This window comes from Phoenix dactylifera, chromosome 16 (assembly GCF_009389715.1).
Source record: "Phoenix dactylifera cultivar Barhee BC4 chromosome 16, palm_55x_up_171113_PBpolish2nd_filt_p, whole genome shotgun sequence".
Taxonomy (NCBI): domain Eukaryota; kingdom Viridiplantae; phylum Streptophyta; class Magnoliopsida; order Arecales; family Arecaceae; genus Phoenix; species Phoenix dactylifera.
This window is the reverse complement of record NC_052407.1, coordinates 10,983,240-11,000,182: the sequence shown is the minus strand read 5'-3', so window position 1 is coordinate 11,000,182 and position 16,943 is coordinate 10,983,240. Positions and strand designations below refer to the sequence as shown.

The 16,943-nt window shown below is 36.6% G+C and overlaps 1 protein-coding gene across 2 annotated transcripts; it reads left to right on the top strand.

Annotated features, from left to right (window-relative positions):
* Nucleotides 1-5,647: 5,647 nt before the first annotated feature.
* On the top strand, nt 5,648-15,601 carry LOC103702717 (uncharacterized protein At1g01500-like). Of its 2 annotated transcripts, XM_039114504.1 has the most exons (3): nt 5,648-7,548; nt 14,583-14,827; nt 15,033-15,223. In XM_039114504.1, the coding sequence occupies exons 1-2, from the start codon at nt 6,850-6,852 to the stop codon at nt 14,802-14,804; spliced, it is 921 nt and encodes a 306-aa protein (XP_038970432.1). In that variant the 5' UTR covers nt 5,648-6,849; the 3' UTR covers nt 14,805-14,827; nt 15,033-15,223. The 2 variants fall into 2 exon arrangements, with proteins under 2 accessions (XP_038970432.1, XP_008783482.1); XM_008785260.3 differs by lacking the exon at nt 14,583-14,827 and having other exon boundaries at nt 15,033-15,601.
* Nucleotides 15,602-16,943: the final 1,342 nt, after the last annotated feature.

The window sequence follows — 16,943 nt, the reverse complement described above, 5'->3', positions numbered from 1 at the left end:
GGTTTGAAAATGTGAGAAAACATATGGCATGCAGAGGGCATCTCTTCACATTGAAGGGGCGGATTGTGTATATTGCCTTTAAAAGACTTTCCAAAATTTAGGGGCAGGAGAGGGGATGCGCTCAATTGCATATGACTTGGCTCTTGGCCAGGGGACCCCAGGTGTTCAAGAGGCACGGGCTAAGAGATGGGTTAACTGTAAGAAGGACAAAAATATCTAAGGTATTAACATCCTGAGCTCTTTGCTTTTTCGGAATACTACAAATTCTTCGTTCGATTTCTGAAGCTTTTTATGATGCTTTTCCTCGCCATCACCAAAATAGAGGAATAAAATAATCAGAAGAAGTTTAATTACGTTTTTGACTCTATGCTCATTCTCAAGATGCCGCAGTTCTTCTAGTTATAGTCTGATATATAATTACATAATTTTGATTCTCTCTCTCTGTCTCTCTCTCTCTTCTTTTCCCAGTCGCTGTGACTCTAATTAAGCACTCCCCCATAAGCTAATCTCATGCATCATATGCAAATCACAATGCAAAAATTCTGTTTTAAGAAGTTGGTGAATTTTGCATTTGTAACATGTAGCCAAACCTCCAGATAGTTGGGTGGAGGCTGGATGATTGTAGTTAAGGTTGCTGCATCAATAACAAATGTAAACAGATATACTTGCATTGAGAGGAGGGTTGCCAACAAATGGAACCAAGTCCCCTCGACCCTCGCATTTAGCCTATACTTGTTCTGTTTCCTGGTTATTGCAGAACATTTTGCTAGATTATGCACTCCTTCTGGGTTCCTTAGTGTGAAAAAAGAAAGAGGAGGTTATAGGCTTTTAGCATTTCTTGAAAATATTTTTACTTATGAAACATTGCTTCAATATTCTTATTTGTATTTAGAGGACTTAAATTGGCATGTTAATGTCAATTTTATGTGAGAAATTTTCAATCACGCAAGTTCAATTAGTTAATGCATTGTTTAATTGATAATAAGGTATCTTTAAAGTTTCTTCATTGCTTAGTTTACTTATTCCAAGCCTGGTTTGCTTCCCCTTTCGTGATATAGGATGCTCTTTACGCTTGTGACCAAGGTTTACTGGTTCTGTGTTGGGCAGCTAATTTATAGAGCTTCTCTTTTATCACTTTGAGAGCCAAATAATGTAACAGCATACAAATCTCATGTTGTAGTAAGCAGCAAATGGAAACCAATGTTACCGAATTATTACTACTGATGCATTTGAAAGAGAGCATGTCATCTTTTCAAAATAAGGCTACTTAGTACTATAATCGTTGATTGAATTTTGGTGCTTTGAGCATCATGGAATGTATTCTTTGTTGTTTCTGAGTGACATAAACTTATAAATACTTGCTTCCAATGTCAAAATGGAAGCTCAAGCTTATCGTTCGAAGAGTTCAATTTTCTGCAAGTCCTTAAAAGTGGTAATCAAAGAACTTCATAAATGTCCAAATGTCTAATACGTATTCAACTTGGATATACATTTGATGCAGATTTCTGGAGCTGGATGTGAGCGTCTAAGTAACATAGTTATGAAAATGATATCATGAGTCTCTAGCATAGAAACATGATATTTGTTATCCATGCCCTAGGCATCCCCAGGTATCGCATTTGATGCCACACCATCACCAGCACAAGAGATTGGAGCTTGCAGATATAGCCGCATCTAATCTCTTTAACATTGATATAGTATTTTTCATATTTTAGTTCCCTATGCTGCAATAATATTTAGTGGATCTTATAGGAATTATACTGGTTAGGACCATTCTGTTACCACAAAAGGTGCCTCTAGGAACTCAGGGAACAGATTGGACAGCGCACTGGACCATGTAGAACTCTTCAGTTTGTGAGTGCATGAATGCTATGCAAAATACTCAAAATTTAGGGGCTTGCTTTAGTGTAGCATACTATTGTACATAGAGATCAAAAACAATAAAAAAAGCATGCAACTTGCATCTGTTGTGTTTATCTGACCACTGTTCAAAATTCCATATTTTGTTATAGTAATTCAGTCTCTAGTTCGGTCGTAGCAATAGTATGATATTCTTTATCTATGGTCAGCAGTTGGAATCATATCTGTTTTATGCAACCGCTGATCAGTGAATTCTATTGTCCATTTTGTTTACTTATGCTAGACTAAGTTTGAAGTTGAGGTTGTATCAGAAATACACCAGTGTTTCTTTTTAAGGTAAGCCCCCATTTGTTGTTTGACTAGTAATCCTTTACCACCACATTCAAGGCTTGGTGAGTAAAATGGTAACTTGTTGCATATCACCTATAATTCAGCACTGGTGCAGCAAGAACCTGTTGGCAACCTCAAAATCCCTTCTGTTAAAACCATGATTTGTCCCTATGTCTCTTCTCTTTGCTACAGATGATCGAGTGATAATTCTTATTGTTCGTCTGTCTTGGTTGTTTCTTCAAGAAAGTGAACTTCATTGCTCCACATAGATTGTCCTGCTCAGGGTTTTCTTGCTTATGTTGCCTAGATGTTGCTGGTCCTCGGTGATAAAAGATAGAAGGCTGCCCAAGTTTCAAGCAACTTGAGCTACTTGTTATGCTTATTCAAGAGCAACTCTTCTTCAAAACCCTGTGACTGCTCTATAGGAAAGATGGTACTTCCAAAATCCTCCTTAATACAGGTCATGCTTGTTGAGTCGCTGGTGATCCTTGAACTTCACATATTCTGTTACTCCTTTTCACTATTGCTATGCTTTGATTGCATTTTGGGGATGTTAAATCGAAGAAATACCATCGATTTGTGTAACGTCAGTCTTATTCCTAATCTTTAAAAGGATATTCTACAATTAAAACCTGTTTTGATCATGTTGCACTTTTGAACGATAAAATTGTCGAAGCAAAATAACATGGACATGTCTTTCCTTCTATCACTTTCAAAGGTTTTTTTGGTGTTAGATATGACAAATCCTCAACATCTAAAAACATCAAAACTCCGGGCATACATCTATATTACCGTATACATAGATACCTAATGCATGGTTATATTAATTTATGGAACTAGTCGGAACGCTCGGTTAGCAAAAAGAAATAGTGAAATAAAGATGCCCTAGGGGAAGTCGGAGCCCTGCAGGTGGACTGCTGGCAACTCGAGTTGCATTGCAGCTTGAGCTACACTATAGGACTATCTACAATGCTTCAAATGGCTCCTTAACAGTAAATTTTTTAGCACCATGCAGTCATGCACTGTATTTATGATACACTTTATATGTGTGCAAGACATGTCATAACACATCCTGGCAGGTATTTTCTTCATCTCTGCTGGAGTGACAGATCTACAAGTATAGCATATCAAACCTAGCAAGGGTGCAATTACTGTCACTTCACCTTCAAGCTAGCACCTTGGTCATGCCGGACCTTCGCCTATCTTTTACTAAATTTTAAATTAAACTCCTTATGTCAAGGACATGGATTTGTTATTTTCAGAGGAATAAATTAAAATTTTCTGTTATTACAATTTTCAAGCATCATCTTTGTAATTTGTGATTTCAGAGACAACACAATTGTTGTGAATCAGCATTACTAATATATACATGTAATTTAATTGTGGCCTTTGAAACCCTAACACATTATAATGGCTGTTCTTTAAAGTATTATCCTTCTACCATTATCCTGCTTCTATTCCAATCTCTCTGTATCTTTCGAATTCTATCCTTAACAACGCCACTTCTCTCAAACCCTTCAGATTAACTCCTTTCACCATCTAATCTTCCTCTTCTAATTTTCTTTTGTCTTTCGAGTCACTAGTTAAAGAAAAAAGGCAAAATAAGCATGCATCATATGTGAAATGTAGCTCGTCGCACCACAAGCGATAATTCCCGCTTGCTCATGCAGAATGCTAGTAAACAGCTGAACATTGAAGAAGACATCACTCCTATGCATGCCCAAAATGTACCTACCTGCAATGGGCAACTGCATTCTTTTTGCAATTCAGCTGAGATTGGGGTGTTCTTTGTGGCCTAGACGCTGCAATGGGCAACCTCATAGTTCACCAACAATGAACAAACCTTGTTTGCACTCATTCCAGGTACATTCTAAGATACATATACCATTTTCGAAAGGATAACATTCTTTGAGAGAATTTGAGAGGGTTAACACTACATATCCTTCATCAAGTGGAAGCAAATGATATTTTTTTCAAGATGATGAATACCATAGGATGAGCAGACCTTCAGAACATCTTGGAATATGTGCATGATACGAAGCAAAAGCAGCAAGCACAGCTACAGAATAGAGAACCTTTGGCTATAAGCAACCAGAACAGGTTCCATCCAAAGCAAAAATAAAATCAGAAAGTACCTGCAGAAAGGGCAGAGTCAACCCTCCGCCAACATTCGAGCAAGGCAATGGATATGGAAGACACGCAAGCAAAGGCATTCGACTCACTTCTATTTCGACATTGCAGTCCTCCATGCATGGTAAACATCCTCTCTCTCCAAACTCATCTTCAACGGTATACCTCAACACTTCCCCTCGCTCTCCTTCAACGCCATCATTAATAGAAAAACTCAGCACATCAATCCATCTCCTCAGTATTCTTCTTCTCGGGCGATTCTTGAACTGGGTTGTGGATTACATCTATCTCAATGACCAGCTCCGTTTCTTCATCATCGAAATAATACAGAGCCATACTGCTCGTCATCTTCTCCAGTGATGTCTCGGAAGTCAACTCCATCGATCCCTTCATCAATGAACGACTTTGGGGTATTGTTGAAGGGCAGCAGCTTTTGCAAAGGTTTGAGGACAGTGTATAGGGCTTTGAGAAAATTTGCTTGTATAGTAGAAATTACTCCCTATATGGCCTCGTATTAAGCAAGGGCTATGCACATAACTTTAAGCATGGCTTGTCATGGTCGCTTGAGAGCAAGCATGGATGATTACGATCTTTTGTGATAAATATCTTTTTGTTTCTATACGGGACATGCTTTCTACTAATACAAAGTTTATTCTGACATATAACATCAACTTTCTCGATGTGCCTGCATGCGAGGGCTCACCATATATGTCTGTCATCTTCTCTTCTTATATTCTTTTTTTTTTTTTTCTAAAACAAATGATTTGTACCATTTTAATACAGATCTTTAAAAAAAAAATCAAAAAATAGTAAATTATGAAGCACTCTAAGCAACTTTTTCTTCCAACTTACTGGACATCTCCAACATAATTAGCCACATACGAGGCCACCCACTCGCGGCTCCGCTAGCTTCTTTGAAAATGTGCATGGTCTGAAACCATATTACTTAAGAATATATATGGTGTATTATTAAAAATAATTTTAAATTGTAAAATATATTTTATAAAATTTTATGTTAAAAATCAATGTTGATGTAACTAAAAAAAAATCACCCATAAAAATTACTTGATGATGCGTGGCAACTTGAATTAGTCAAGTATTAAGAAAGGCACAAGATGAAGTTACAGATTAAAATTCTAGGAACCTTTCTCAATCATAGCCACCATGTTTGACACTAATCTTTCTTTAATTCTAGAGTTTTATTTTTTTTTTGTGGCTGTAATATATAGCTACCTAAATAAGCCTTGTACAAATGTTTTGGTCCCGGTATTAGGAATGAGACGGGAGGAAGATAGCATGGTAATTCCACGTTGCGGTGAAGGTAATCGCTCCTCCTCCTCCTCGTCTTTGAGCCTATCGAGGTCAAAAGACAAAAACCCGTTCTTTCGTTCTAATCACAATTGTTCTTATGAATTTTTCCTTCGTTGCCCTCCTCTCATCAACGCATGGTGAGAATTGAGAAGGGGATTGGGGGACGGCACGTGCTCCGATTCGGATTGTTCGTTAGCTGCTCATTTGTTGTAGATTTTGGACGGATTTGTTATAATTCTTTATTATTTCATATTTGATGTTGAAGGTGATGTTTTTCTTATCTGCTTCACCTGTTTCAGTCATGCTGGTAGGCTATCTCTCCTCTTAATCTCCTCTTTCTAACCCTAGCTTTTCCTTTTTTGTTTTTTCTTTTACATTTGCTTTCCTTACTTTTATTTGATGGAGGCCTTCTCTTCTTTGTGAATTTAATTACGTGGCAAATCGATCTTTTCTTCCTTTCTTGTTCATCTTCTGAATTTCCTGTTAGTCGTTTGACTTTTCCTTCTTTTTTTTTTATAAAAAAAACTATAGAGGTAGAAGTGTAAAAATAGGTCAGTTTCTGCCTTGTCGATTAGTGTGATTATAGAACTGTTTTGCTCTGTATTAGAACTAGGTTTACACTATCTGTGGGCTCTTGGATTCTAGATCTTAGTCTCTTTCTTTCTTTTTTTGTAGTTATCTTCTATTTGTAGCTTTCGTATGTTATGGCTTTCTTGCAAAAGGAAGAAAGTGTTTTCCAAAGTTTTGATTGGTATCAGTAGTAGCACTGCGATGCATGAGGTGAGAATACATGTGACCTGATCGATTTATTCTCTTCTGTGAGGGATTCTTTTTATTTAAACTTGAACTGTTAAACAAAACCATTTTCTTCAGAGATCAGTCTTCTTGTTATTGAGTTCTGCTGGTTTCTCATTATTTTCCTTTTTTTCTTTTTATTGGCTTGTGCTTCATTTAATTATACTTATTTTATTACATCCACATCCACCAACCCAGCAACTTCATCTCAGTCTGAATATCTAGTTTAGGATTTCTTTTAGTTGATTATGTTCTTCCTGCAGTTCCTTAGCATCAGCTGTTGATGCTGTTGCTTGGCTTCACAGATGAAAGAACTGTGACGGGCCTGGCACTTTTGTCCAATTGTTAACTCTTTCTCTTCCCGGCATCCGATTTAATGTGATAAGAACTTTTGCTAAGAGGGTGTTACTTCTTACTTCAATCATGGAGTCTCATCATGATCCGCTCAGTAGAGAGTCATCGCAGGATTCTGAAAGGAAGATCATTATGCACCCCCTTTACCTTCCCAAGTCTTCACCTTGGCTCGACCTGAAGGTCTTTTATGTGAGGGCGAGCAACTTTGAGGTTGATGAATCAACACCAGAGCATCTCACCCTTAACCATATTCCACTGACCCCCGACACCATCCTCGAAGTGAATGGTCGTAGAAGTAGCATTTATTCAGAATGCGTTTCTTCTTTGCTTAGAAGGGACAGAGTTGACAAGAAATCAGAAGAAGCTACATTTGTCAGCACGGATAATATAAGGATGACCGGAAGTGTGAGATTTGAGGTCTTTGATGGAAATAATCTATTGCTTGCTGGAGTCCTAGAGTTGTGCAATAGTAGTGTCCTGAAAGGGGAATCAAAAAATCATGGCAAGAAATGGAGCATGAGATGCCAATCTGTGATGTCGGTTGATAATGGCTTTCTGAAAGGCAAGCAATATATGAGTCCAGAGATTCCTTCGCCCGTGCTAGAGGTGTATGTTGCTGGGTGTTTCTCGGGCAATCCCATTATCTTGACTAAGACTCTGCAGCTTGATTGCCGGAGGAAGCAACAGAAGACAGTGGGGCTAAATTCAATTCTTGAGTATGAGACAGATGAAGTGAAGAAAGAGGTGCCATCTGAGGATGCTTTGCAGGTAATAGATGATCTCCAAGATTCTCATTATGCATGTGATAAACGGATATGTTTTTATCATTCTTTGCGTTGTTCGATGAATGAGCCAAGTTTCTTGAATTAGCATGATCTTTTCCAACATATTTCATATGTTGGATTATGCTCTTTAAACTGCATAGTTTTGCTTGTGGGCACTTATCTGGCAACATAATCATGTTCTTATATGGATAAGGTTATGAGCAACACATATGATTCAGTCTTTAAACTTCTTGTTTTATGTACTTTCTTTCGGTTCGAAATCCATTTGATCCTGAATCATATCACCTTTTTCTTAAATTTATTTTAGTGATTATACATACCACTTCCATAAATGATATAAGATAACTTATAATATTTAAGCTGTGGACAGATTCACATACTGTAGAATGTGTCTACAGAATGTAAATATGAAAGAATCTAGAAAGGATCTTGTGATCCATGATCATATGATCTGACCCCTCTATAATTTGCCACTTGATCTCGATCCAGACAACATTAGTCAAAATCCACATGGGAGGCACTAATATTTGTTTTTATAATGTTTTGGCTTCTGGTATGGTTTATAATTCTGGGTTCTAAGGTTGGTCGAACCCTTATCATTTCTTTCCTTTTTCCCCGTTTATGCATTATAACACTGTCAACCTGCTGGATTTGGGCTTTTTTTCACATGTAGATCATTGCTGGTACCTTAATATTTACTCTTTATAAGTCAAAATGTTTTAAATTTTTTAAAAAATCCCTTTTTAAGATTATTTTTCTTCATTGTGGGACTTGACATCTTTTAGGAGGTTTTGGTTGTTGTAAGGGAAGTTTTAAAGGTGGGAAAGAAATGTAAGATTGTAAGGATAGACAAATGTGGATTTGAAAAGTTCTACTCAAAGTAGACATTCTCAATTTCATAATTATCTTTTGTCCAATTTCATTTCACAACCAAATACCCCATATTATCATAATGTTAGGTACCTGGTTAAGACCTAAGCCTAATGCACCTCTAATGCCTAGGCATTTTTTTTGTTGTACTTGGTCAGGGGTCTTAATGTTTGGTATCAAATCAAGCCCTATGTCTGGAGTTTGAGTCATGGAAGAGGCAATCGGTGGAAAGGGTTGCCTGGAAAAAGAAAAAAGGCTAGAGTGAGAGCCACTGTGGAAAGGGCCTAGTGTCATTGACTCACAACTCAAAAGCTTAAGCTGTTGGAAAAAGGACTAGCCCAGGCTAATAAACCCATGTGGCATCTCTTTTATTAGTTATTATGCAACTACAATAATCTCCCCCACCCAATGTCGTGACGCTTTCGTCGTGGTTGGCTCCTACTCAAGAGAGGGGGGGACTACCCACAGTTGAAGTCCTACTCAACCCTACCTGGTCTACCTTCGACCCTGGTATCCCCTAGTGAGGAGCCCACATGATCAATACAGGTGGTGACAAACCATGGGCCTAGCTCTAGTACCACTTGTTATGGACTCGCAACCCAAAAGCTTAAACTGTTGAGAGAAGGACTAGCCCAGGCTAATGAACCTATGTGGCACCCCTTTTATTAGTCAATGTGGGACGATGGCACTAGTGACAAGGGTGCAGCCGCCATAGAGAAAGGGCTACCTGATTGTCCTAGAGTGAAAGCTATCATATTGGAGGGGCTGCCTGGACTAGAGTGAGAGCCACAATAGATTGGGTTGCCAGGTAGGCAGGGATATAGGCTACGGAGCGTGGTGGTTTGTTATGTTCCTGGTTTACATCCCTAACACACCTCCAACGCTTAGGCATTTTTGATGTATTGGTTAGGGTCTGAACATATATCTTGTAAGTTTAAAAATCATGAAACTTTATGATTTTCTAGAGCATCCAAACAAACCTTCAAAGCTATTAATTTCTCCATTGTTTTTCTTGGATATTTCTTGAGGTGCATACTTGAGCCCTTGTCCGTGTACTAATTTTCTCGAAGATAGGAAGGTGATGCACTATCCATTTTCTGGATTTGGAAATCCATTGATTTACAAATATATTTATACTAAATCCTACTGAGAAGGAGTTAAGCCACTACATTTTTTAATGTGCTTTTCTTATCAATAAATTGTTATTATATGTAAATAAACTATAGTATATGCATACATACCTAGTATATATTCGTGCACATGCATATATACATCTAGTGTACACACATGTATAAATCTTTGCTTTGAACAAATTATCCTTTGGACTTCACATCAAACAGTCATTTATTAAGCAAGTCTTTAGACAATGATCTTTCTCTAAATGCAATTGCATTTCTCAAAGATTGATGGTTTTCTTTTTCTTTATTGATGAAGTGAAAAATATGAATAATCTGTTTTCTAAGGCCGCGAATTTTCATTTGTCCCCTCTAAACCATCACAAGCAAGTATTATTCCATATATTTAGGGTTGCTTTTATTCTCTATTGGCTCCTTTCTAGAACAGAGTCTGGTAAAATTATATCTTCTAATCTTTTTTCATCCATATCTATCAGAGTTTTATGTGATCTACCCATTCTTTTGTGTGAAATTAGAACCAAATTATGAGGCAATCTTCTTATCATGATACAAGTTACGAGGCAACCTTCTTATCATGAAAAGTGTGAAATCATTTCATGATTTTGTAGTGGCATCCAAACAAATCCTTAATGCACCAGTATATAGTTTGAGCTTGGGATAGACTTGCATCATCTTGTGTCCTGGTGTGCTCCTCTACAATCTCTCGTAATCTTGTGATCTGAAAAAGGCTCTCGTTGACTTTACCAAGTGCCAAAGTTGCCCTTGTAGAACTTAGGAAGTTAAAATGGAAAATTTCTGTTGGTCATCTCCTTTGTCACCATGGATCATATGCACTCATACCACTTTGTTGAATTAATTATTTAGGAATATTGGATTCTATAAATGTCTGTTGCTTCTTTTTTTTTGGATGGCAATTTGATCATCTAGAACAAGTTCCTTAGTCAAATTGCATGACTAACACATGAAAAAGATGACTATATACTTGGGTTCAGAAGTAGAAAGTGTCACATTTCCTAATATATGTATATATGTATGGACGTATGTATGTATGTATGTATGTATGTATGTATGTGTATGTATGTATGTATGTATGTATGTATGTATGTATGTATGTGTATATGTGTGTGTTTGTATAAGGAATTCCAGGTAAAGCATGTAACAAGCCTTACCATATGCAGGATAATGTGAAAAAGTCTTAACAAAATCAACAACTAGAGGAGAAGTTTTTAAGGACAACCAAATATACGTTAGAAGGCATAGCAATAGCATGTGCAAGAAAAAAGTTGAGTATAAATGTTTGTTAAATATAATGATATACTTCTATGGAGAAAATAATAACTGTATGACAATTGATCCTAGAGAATTTTTATATAAAAAAATTATCATCTTGTAGAAGTCATGCAATTGAGAAACAGAAGTCATGCAACCGAGAAGAGGTTCAAGTTGACATGTTTAGGAAGCTTCAGGATTCAGCATAATTGTTATACAAAATCAAATAGATAGAAACATTGAGTTCTGGCTGAAGATTGAGAGTACCAGAATCTGAAACTGTGCATATGCATGCACAGGAGATGAAAAAGAAACTTAAACAGAAAAAGAAGAGCAAATCTGACTATTATGTATATGAGAATTGATAAGAAGACCTGAGAAAATACTGTCTAGATTTTTAGTTAATTTGAAGACATTTTAACCTTTTGCGAGAGAAAATAAATAAAACACCCAAGCTCTTTCTCTATTGAGCCAAAACGTGAAAAGCTTATAATTTCTGTAGCTTGCTTTTTCTTAACTCCTAAACATTGCATAATGATATGCAATACAAAGCAACCAAATGCTGATTAAAATTGAGTTCTTTAAGATATCATAACTGATTATGCTTAGTTAAATGCGAGGAACTTGGTCTATTCCACTCATAATGAACATCCCATTTCAACAAGCTGTAATTTAATGAGATCATTTAAATTAAAAATAGCATCAAAAAGTCTAATTAATATTTATTTTCTTTTTCTTTCTTTTAATTTGAGGATTGTACTTAGCACTTACAAAGAGTGAAGGACTGTACTAGCCTACATCAAGTAACCCAAACTCAAAATACTGTATCATGCCACTACAACTATATTTTTGGGATGACGTAATGTGTAGGCATTTCAAAACATATAATTTTTTGTCCAAGGACATTTACATGTTGTAGATCGCATCCAATGGGTTAGAGTTTGATTTTGCAATTTGGACCATTTAATTTTATGGTGGGTATAAAGTTCTCTCTTTATACCCTATTCAATATATTTGTTAGGTCAGATTAGATCTTGATGGGCTGGATCAGTTGATATATTCTTATTAGTCAGGTTCAATCAAGACCTGAAGGCTGAAGCCTTCCACTAATCTAAAATTTAACATATCCAATGCTTCACTTGTTATTTACTTATGTTTGGGTTCATAATGCCCATGGGTGTAATTGAGATTTTGTGGGAATAACATCATTCACGTACCTGATTCCTTCTGATACCTCAATTACATCATTTCAAATGGTCCCGATTTGTTGCCGAAAGGGTCAATATAACATTCTGCCTACTGGATCCCATGTGTATATGTTTTCAAGACTCATTACAGTATCTGATCTAGAAGGATTCTTTTCTTTCAAGTCATGTAAGTAATGATTCATTTTCATCTAAACCAATGACATGATTTTTGTAGTTCTGTTATACCTCAGAATTGCACAAAGTCTTCCTAGTTTTTCAATCACAATTTAATAGTACTTTAGTGAATTAATCAGAATAAAGATGTGCTCAATTTGATTGGAGTGAGATTTATGTGTAAAGTTTCATGTAAGAAAATTCAAAATTTCACTTCTTGTACTTGTCTTATTGGCTTACTTGCACTGATAACTAATGTCAATTTCTTGTGGTTTGACTCCTTTGACAAGGTGCTCAAACTTTTTTCTTTTTTCAAAAAAATCATTCCTAAGCTCTTGTCTGATCAGTGCAACATAATCAAGTCAGTTAGGATTTAATGGTTTAAAAGTAAAGGTGATGTGCTAAATAGGGACTCTTGCATGTGGTTCATCGAGAAGCTTGAGGTCCATAATGTTTGTTTGAAAGGAGATGACGATAATACATATCCAATCCAAGGTGTGTACGAACTCCCATACTGTGAGTATGTAAAGCCTTGTATTGAGGCATTTCAAGGTATATACTGTGGTTTAACAATGCCATATCATCCTTTATCTACAAAATTTGAATAGGTATGCAAGCATACTGGGGTAAGTATTCTGCTGGTATGTAACCCTCATGACCATACTTGAAACCTTGATCAAATCTCATTTCCCAATGTTTAGAATGTTGTAAGGGTGTCTAGGCTCACTAATGATGTATCCAGAAGTGACAAGAAGTTACAAGATATATGCAGATCTTACAAAGAGTTTTTTTTTTTGTGAATGTTGGAAAGCTATTTGGAAGGTGGCTGGAAGTTAGATAACTAGTCCAAGCAGTCATTTATTTCATCAGGACTTGGCATATTATTGTGTCAAACAACTAAACTTGTGACCAGCTCCAAGTATTTTTCTTGATGTTGCTGATGTGGCCGCCTCTCTCGTATATAATTGAGAAAGTATGTATTTGACTGTTTGATGAAGTGAAGCATTATTACCAGAAATTAACAAGTGAATGTGGGAGATAAAAGATAGGTCTTAGAGGTATTTTTTTTAATTTTTGGAGGTACAATATCTTAACATATTATACATATTATATTGTTCTCATTATTCTACAGCTGTTGTGAAGTTATTTTACTTTGATATAGTCCTAGGCGATAGTCTGGTGGTTCATCTGGAGATTCATTCGATTGGGGAGTAGGCAGATGTGCTTGTTTGAGAGAGAATAAAAAAAAAGCAATTGGGACTTCATGACTATGGGTGTTACATTTGGTCATAGGATGGATTATTCCACTGGTTAGGTAAAGGATATATTCATATTGATGATCCATGGTGCTAATAATTTGATTTTTTTTTTCACTGGAAATGGACTTAGAATTTGTATTTGGATCGATTTCTCATTAGTGAGTTATACTTAGTCCAGAGTAATGTGAATTAAATTCTTGTTATGACAATTCTATGTATGTCTAAATTGGCTGGATGCTACAAGGCATGTTGCCTCTGTCCCAGTCCATTTTGATAGGCAATGAAGTTCATTCATATGCAAAATTGTCAAGTGCCATCAGTTACATCTTCATCACCTATCAAAATGGACTGAGACAGAGGCAACATGCTTTGTAGCATCCATCGAACTCAGAGATGAATGGAATTGTCTTAACAAGATTTTTATTCATATTACTCTGGACTAAATGTAATTCACTAATTATACAGTAGCATCTGCTGAGCTCCATAGCCACAACATCTCCCTTGCCTCTGTTGGAATGTACTGATAGAGGCCGTAAGCTTTGTGGAATCCATGTGATTCATTGATTTACAAGGTTTGTCTTGAAGTTATTTCATTAGTCTGAATGAAATGTACTTTACTGACAATTCATGGATCATCATATGTTCTAGTATGGTTTATCATACAATGATACAATTCACTTTTGAAACTATATTCAGCTGACAATCTTTTATTGAATCATGAGTATGAATGTTACGTAACTAGTGGAACAACGCAGTCCATGGCATGATGTAATGTTTATGCACCTATTTTCATTTTTCTTTCATTGTCTCTCAAATGAGTTCATCTGTCATTCCTCAAAGTATGGTGTCTCTTGATGCATTGGTAACTATGATGTAAGACAATATTCAAGTGAAGGAACTATACATCAATTGTAGAACAATGTAGAGAATATAATGTGAATACATATGTTAGATAGTTACTATGTCATAGTTCCAAAAATAGAAGAAAACCTCTAAGACCTTTTTTCTGTCTTTCATCCCTTTCTTTTTTGAGTTTTTGCCAACTATTTTAATAGATGCCGAATTCTATTTAAGATAGTGGCAACATCATCAACTATGTGAAATGCTTGGGGGTGCTTATAGGCTTTGTTGTTGGGCACAATAATTTCACGAAGTATTGACAGAACAAATGACTACTTTGACTGGTCTTATGTTTTGCCAACTTCTAAATGGATTTCTAGCACTCACGATGGAACTCCAACGAGTGTTTTTGTGTGCCTTGAAAGATGGTTGCTCCACTACTTTAAAGGCGCAGCTGAAGTTGTGCTTATAATGAGCAACCGCTTGGCATTTTGGAACAATTAAAGGGCAACACCCCAGATGGCAAGGTTTGATACCGCATCCTTCTCTAAGGCACAAAGTTAAAGCCAAACAATCAAATTGAAAGATGGTCTCTATTTGTGTAGGCTACTTAAATCCTTAGAGAAATTCATTCCATTTTTTAGGTACTTTTAGGCTTTCTTAAATTTACTCTATCAAATTTGAACATCTTATACTTAAAACAGATTCTACTCTTCTGAATTTGTTTTGCAGGTGTCAAAGTTCAAGGACTTTAAACCAGAGAATGATGTCGATGTGGATTATAACAGTATCTATTCTTGTGAAGACTATGCCGAAGGGGAGGATGGGGAACTCTCATGGTTCAATGCTGGTGTCAGGGTTGGAGTGGGTATTAGTCTCGGCATTTGCCTTGGCATTGGAGTAGGTGTCGGTTTGCTAGTTCGTACGTATCAGGCCACTACCCGAAATTTTAGGAGGTGACTTATTTGATCATTTTGGTGGTACTGGCTTCCCCCTACCCCTTGTAACCACTGAGTCGTCCTTTTTCTCATCAATTGAGCAACTGACTTGGCGGTGCTCATGTGGTACTTGTCCAAGCTGCGAATTCTTATTGTATAGGGATCTGCTTGTGGATGACTAGTTCTCTCTGTGATTTTGCCATGTTAATGGAGTCTTTTTTCTTATTAAAAACAATTATGGTAAGAATGTTTGGCAGAAGTTGTAAGCAGCTAAGCTTTTGTGGGCAACATATGCTGATTTTTATATGTTCTCATGATTTCCATAGTGGAATATAAGATGGGGATTAATCTGTCTCTTCCTAAGATTAACTACTCTATTCTGTGATACATGGACCATTTAACTAGATCTCATGATGTGGATGTTTCAGTGGGGAAAAATTCAGAAATAATTGGCTTAAATTAGAATTCCTTAGTCAGATTTCTGCAGTTACAAAGACCATGCCTGCTTTTTATGTCCTGATCTGATATACAAAGGCATGATAAATATTTTCATTATGGGCATGAGGTCTGCAAAGTTTTATATAAAAGATAACAATGATTTCAATTTATGTGAACCGGGTTACTTTGGAGTCCAAGAAATGCATAGCTTAACTTCTTATCATCTGATCTTAAATTTCTTCTTACAACAGTTTTTGAAATAATATGGCGACAATGGTTTTGTTTATTTTCTCATGAATTTTTTTTTTTTTTTTGATAGAACGGCGACTCACAGATCGAGCATGAGTGCGACTAATAAAATCAGAAAACTTTAAAAAAAAATTTATTGATCAATCAAAACAGTCTACTGCAAAGTAAATCTGCGGCTGTCTTATATAAATGAGATTTACAAAGTAAACTAAAAAAAGAATTATTCGGCTATAAAATCTGAAAATTAGGTAAAAAAAGAGGGTAAATTACAAAAACTACCTCCTCTGATGGAAAATGTCATGGAATTTTAACATAAAACTCTTCTTCTTCCCTAAGCATCTCTAAAAATAACTCATGAATTGGCATCTCTCTAGGATGCCACGATCTTGGGCGCTCCATACGCACCTTCATCTTGAAGAATCATTTGGCAATAATCAGCTGTTTTCCTGCAAGCTATAAAGTGAGTCATCTTGAAAAAACGATTTACAACGGCAAACAGAGAGTCTAATCCCCTTGCATCCTCAGCTACCCAAAAGTAAAATTCATGCTCATATTTTCCCATGGGGCTGCGGGAATAGTAAATAGAGAGCACAAAGGACCAGCATTTGTAGCACTCTCCTTTGACATCCGGAAAACATCACCTCTCTAAGAACTTGCTGACGTGACGCTTCATTACTGGAGACCAATGCAAGTGTCCTGTTCCTGTACAAGTGTCTCCCATGGAGCTCCTTAATGATCTTCTCCCTCAATGAGCAGTCTGGAATTCAAAGCCAGACTTCCTTTCGCACTCTGTGGTCAAGCCTCTTCCCAGCCCCTAGTTCATCCATGCAAGTTCTTAAAATAGGTGCCCTTTGCATGCAGATCTTTGAAAGCATCAAAACCAGCCATCAAACTGTTAGAGCCTGGAATAAATCTTCTATACAAAGAAGCTAGACCATGGAAACTCCGAACCTCATGGATGTCGTAAGGAACGGGCCATCCTGAACAGCCTGCACCTTGGAGGTTATCTGCCTTCAAG

Excerpts from the sequence above, each read along its gene's own strand:
- LOC103702717 (XM_008785260.3), top strand. The coding sequence starts at position 6,850 with ATGGAGTCTCATCATGATCCGCTCAGTAGAGAGTCATCGCAGGATTCT. Across the intron at positions 7,549-15,032 it reads CATCTGAGGATGCTTTGCAG|GTGTCAAAGTTCAAGGACTT; the intron begins GTAATAGATGAT and ends TTTGTTTTGCAG.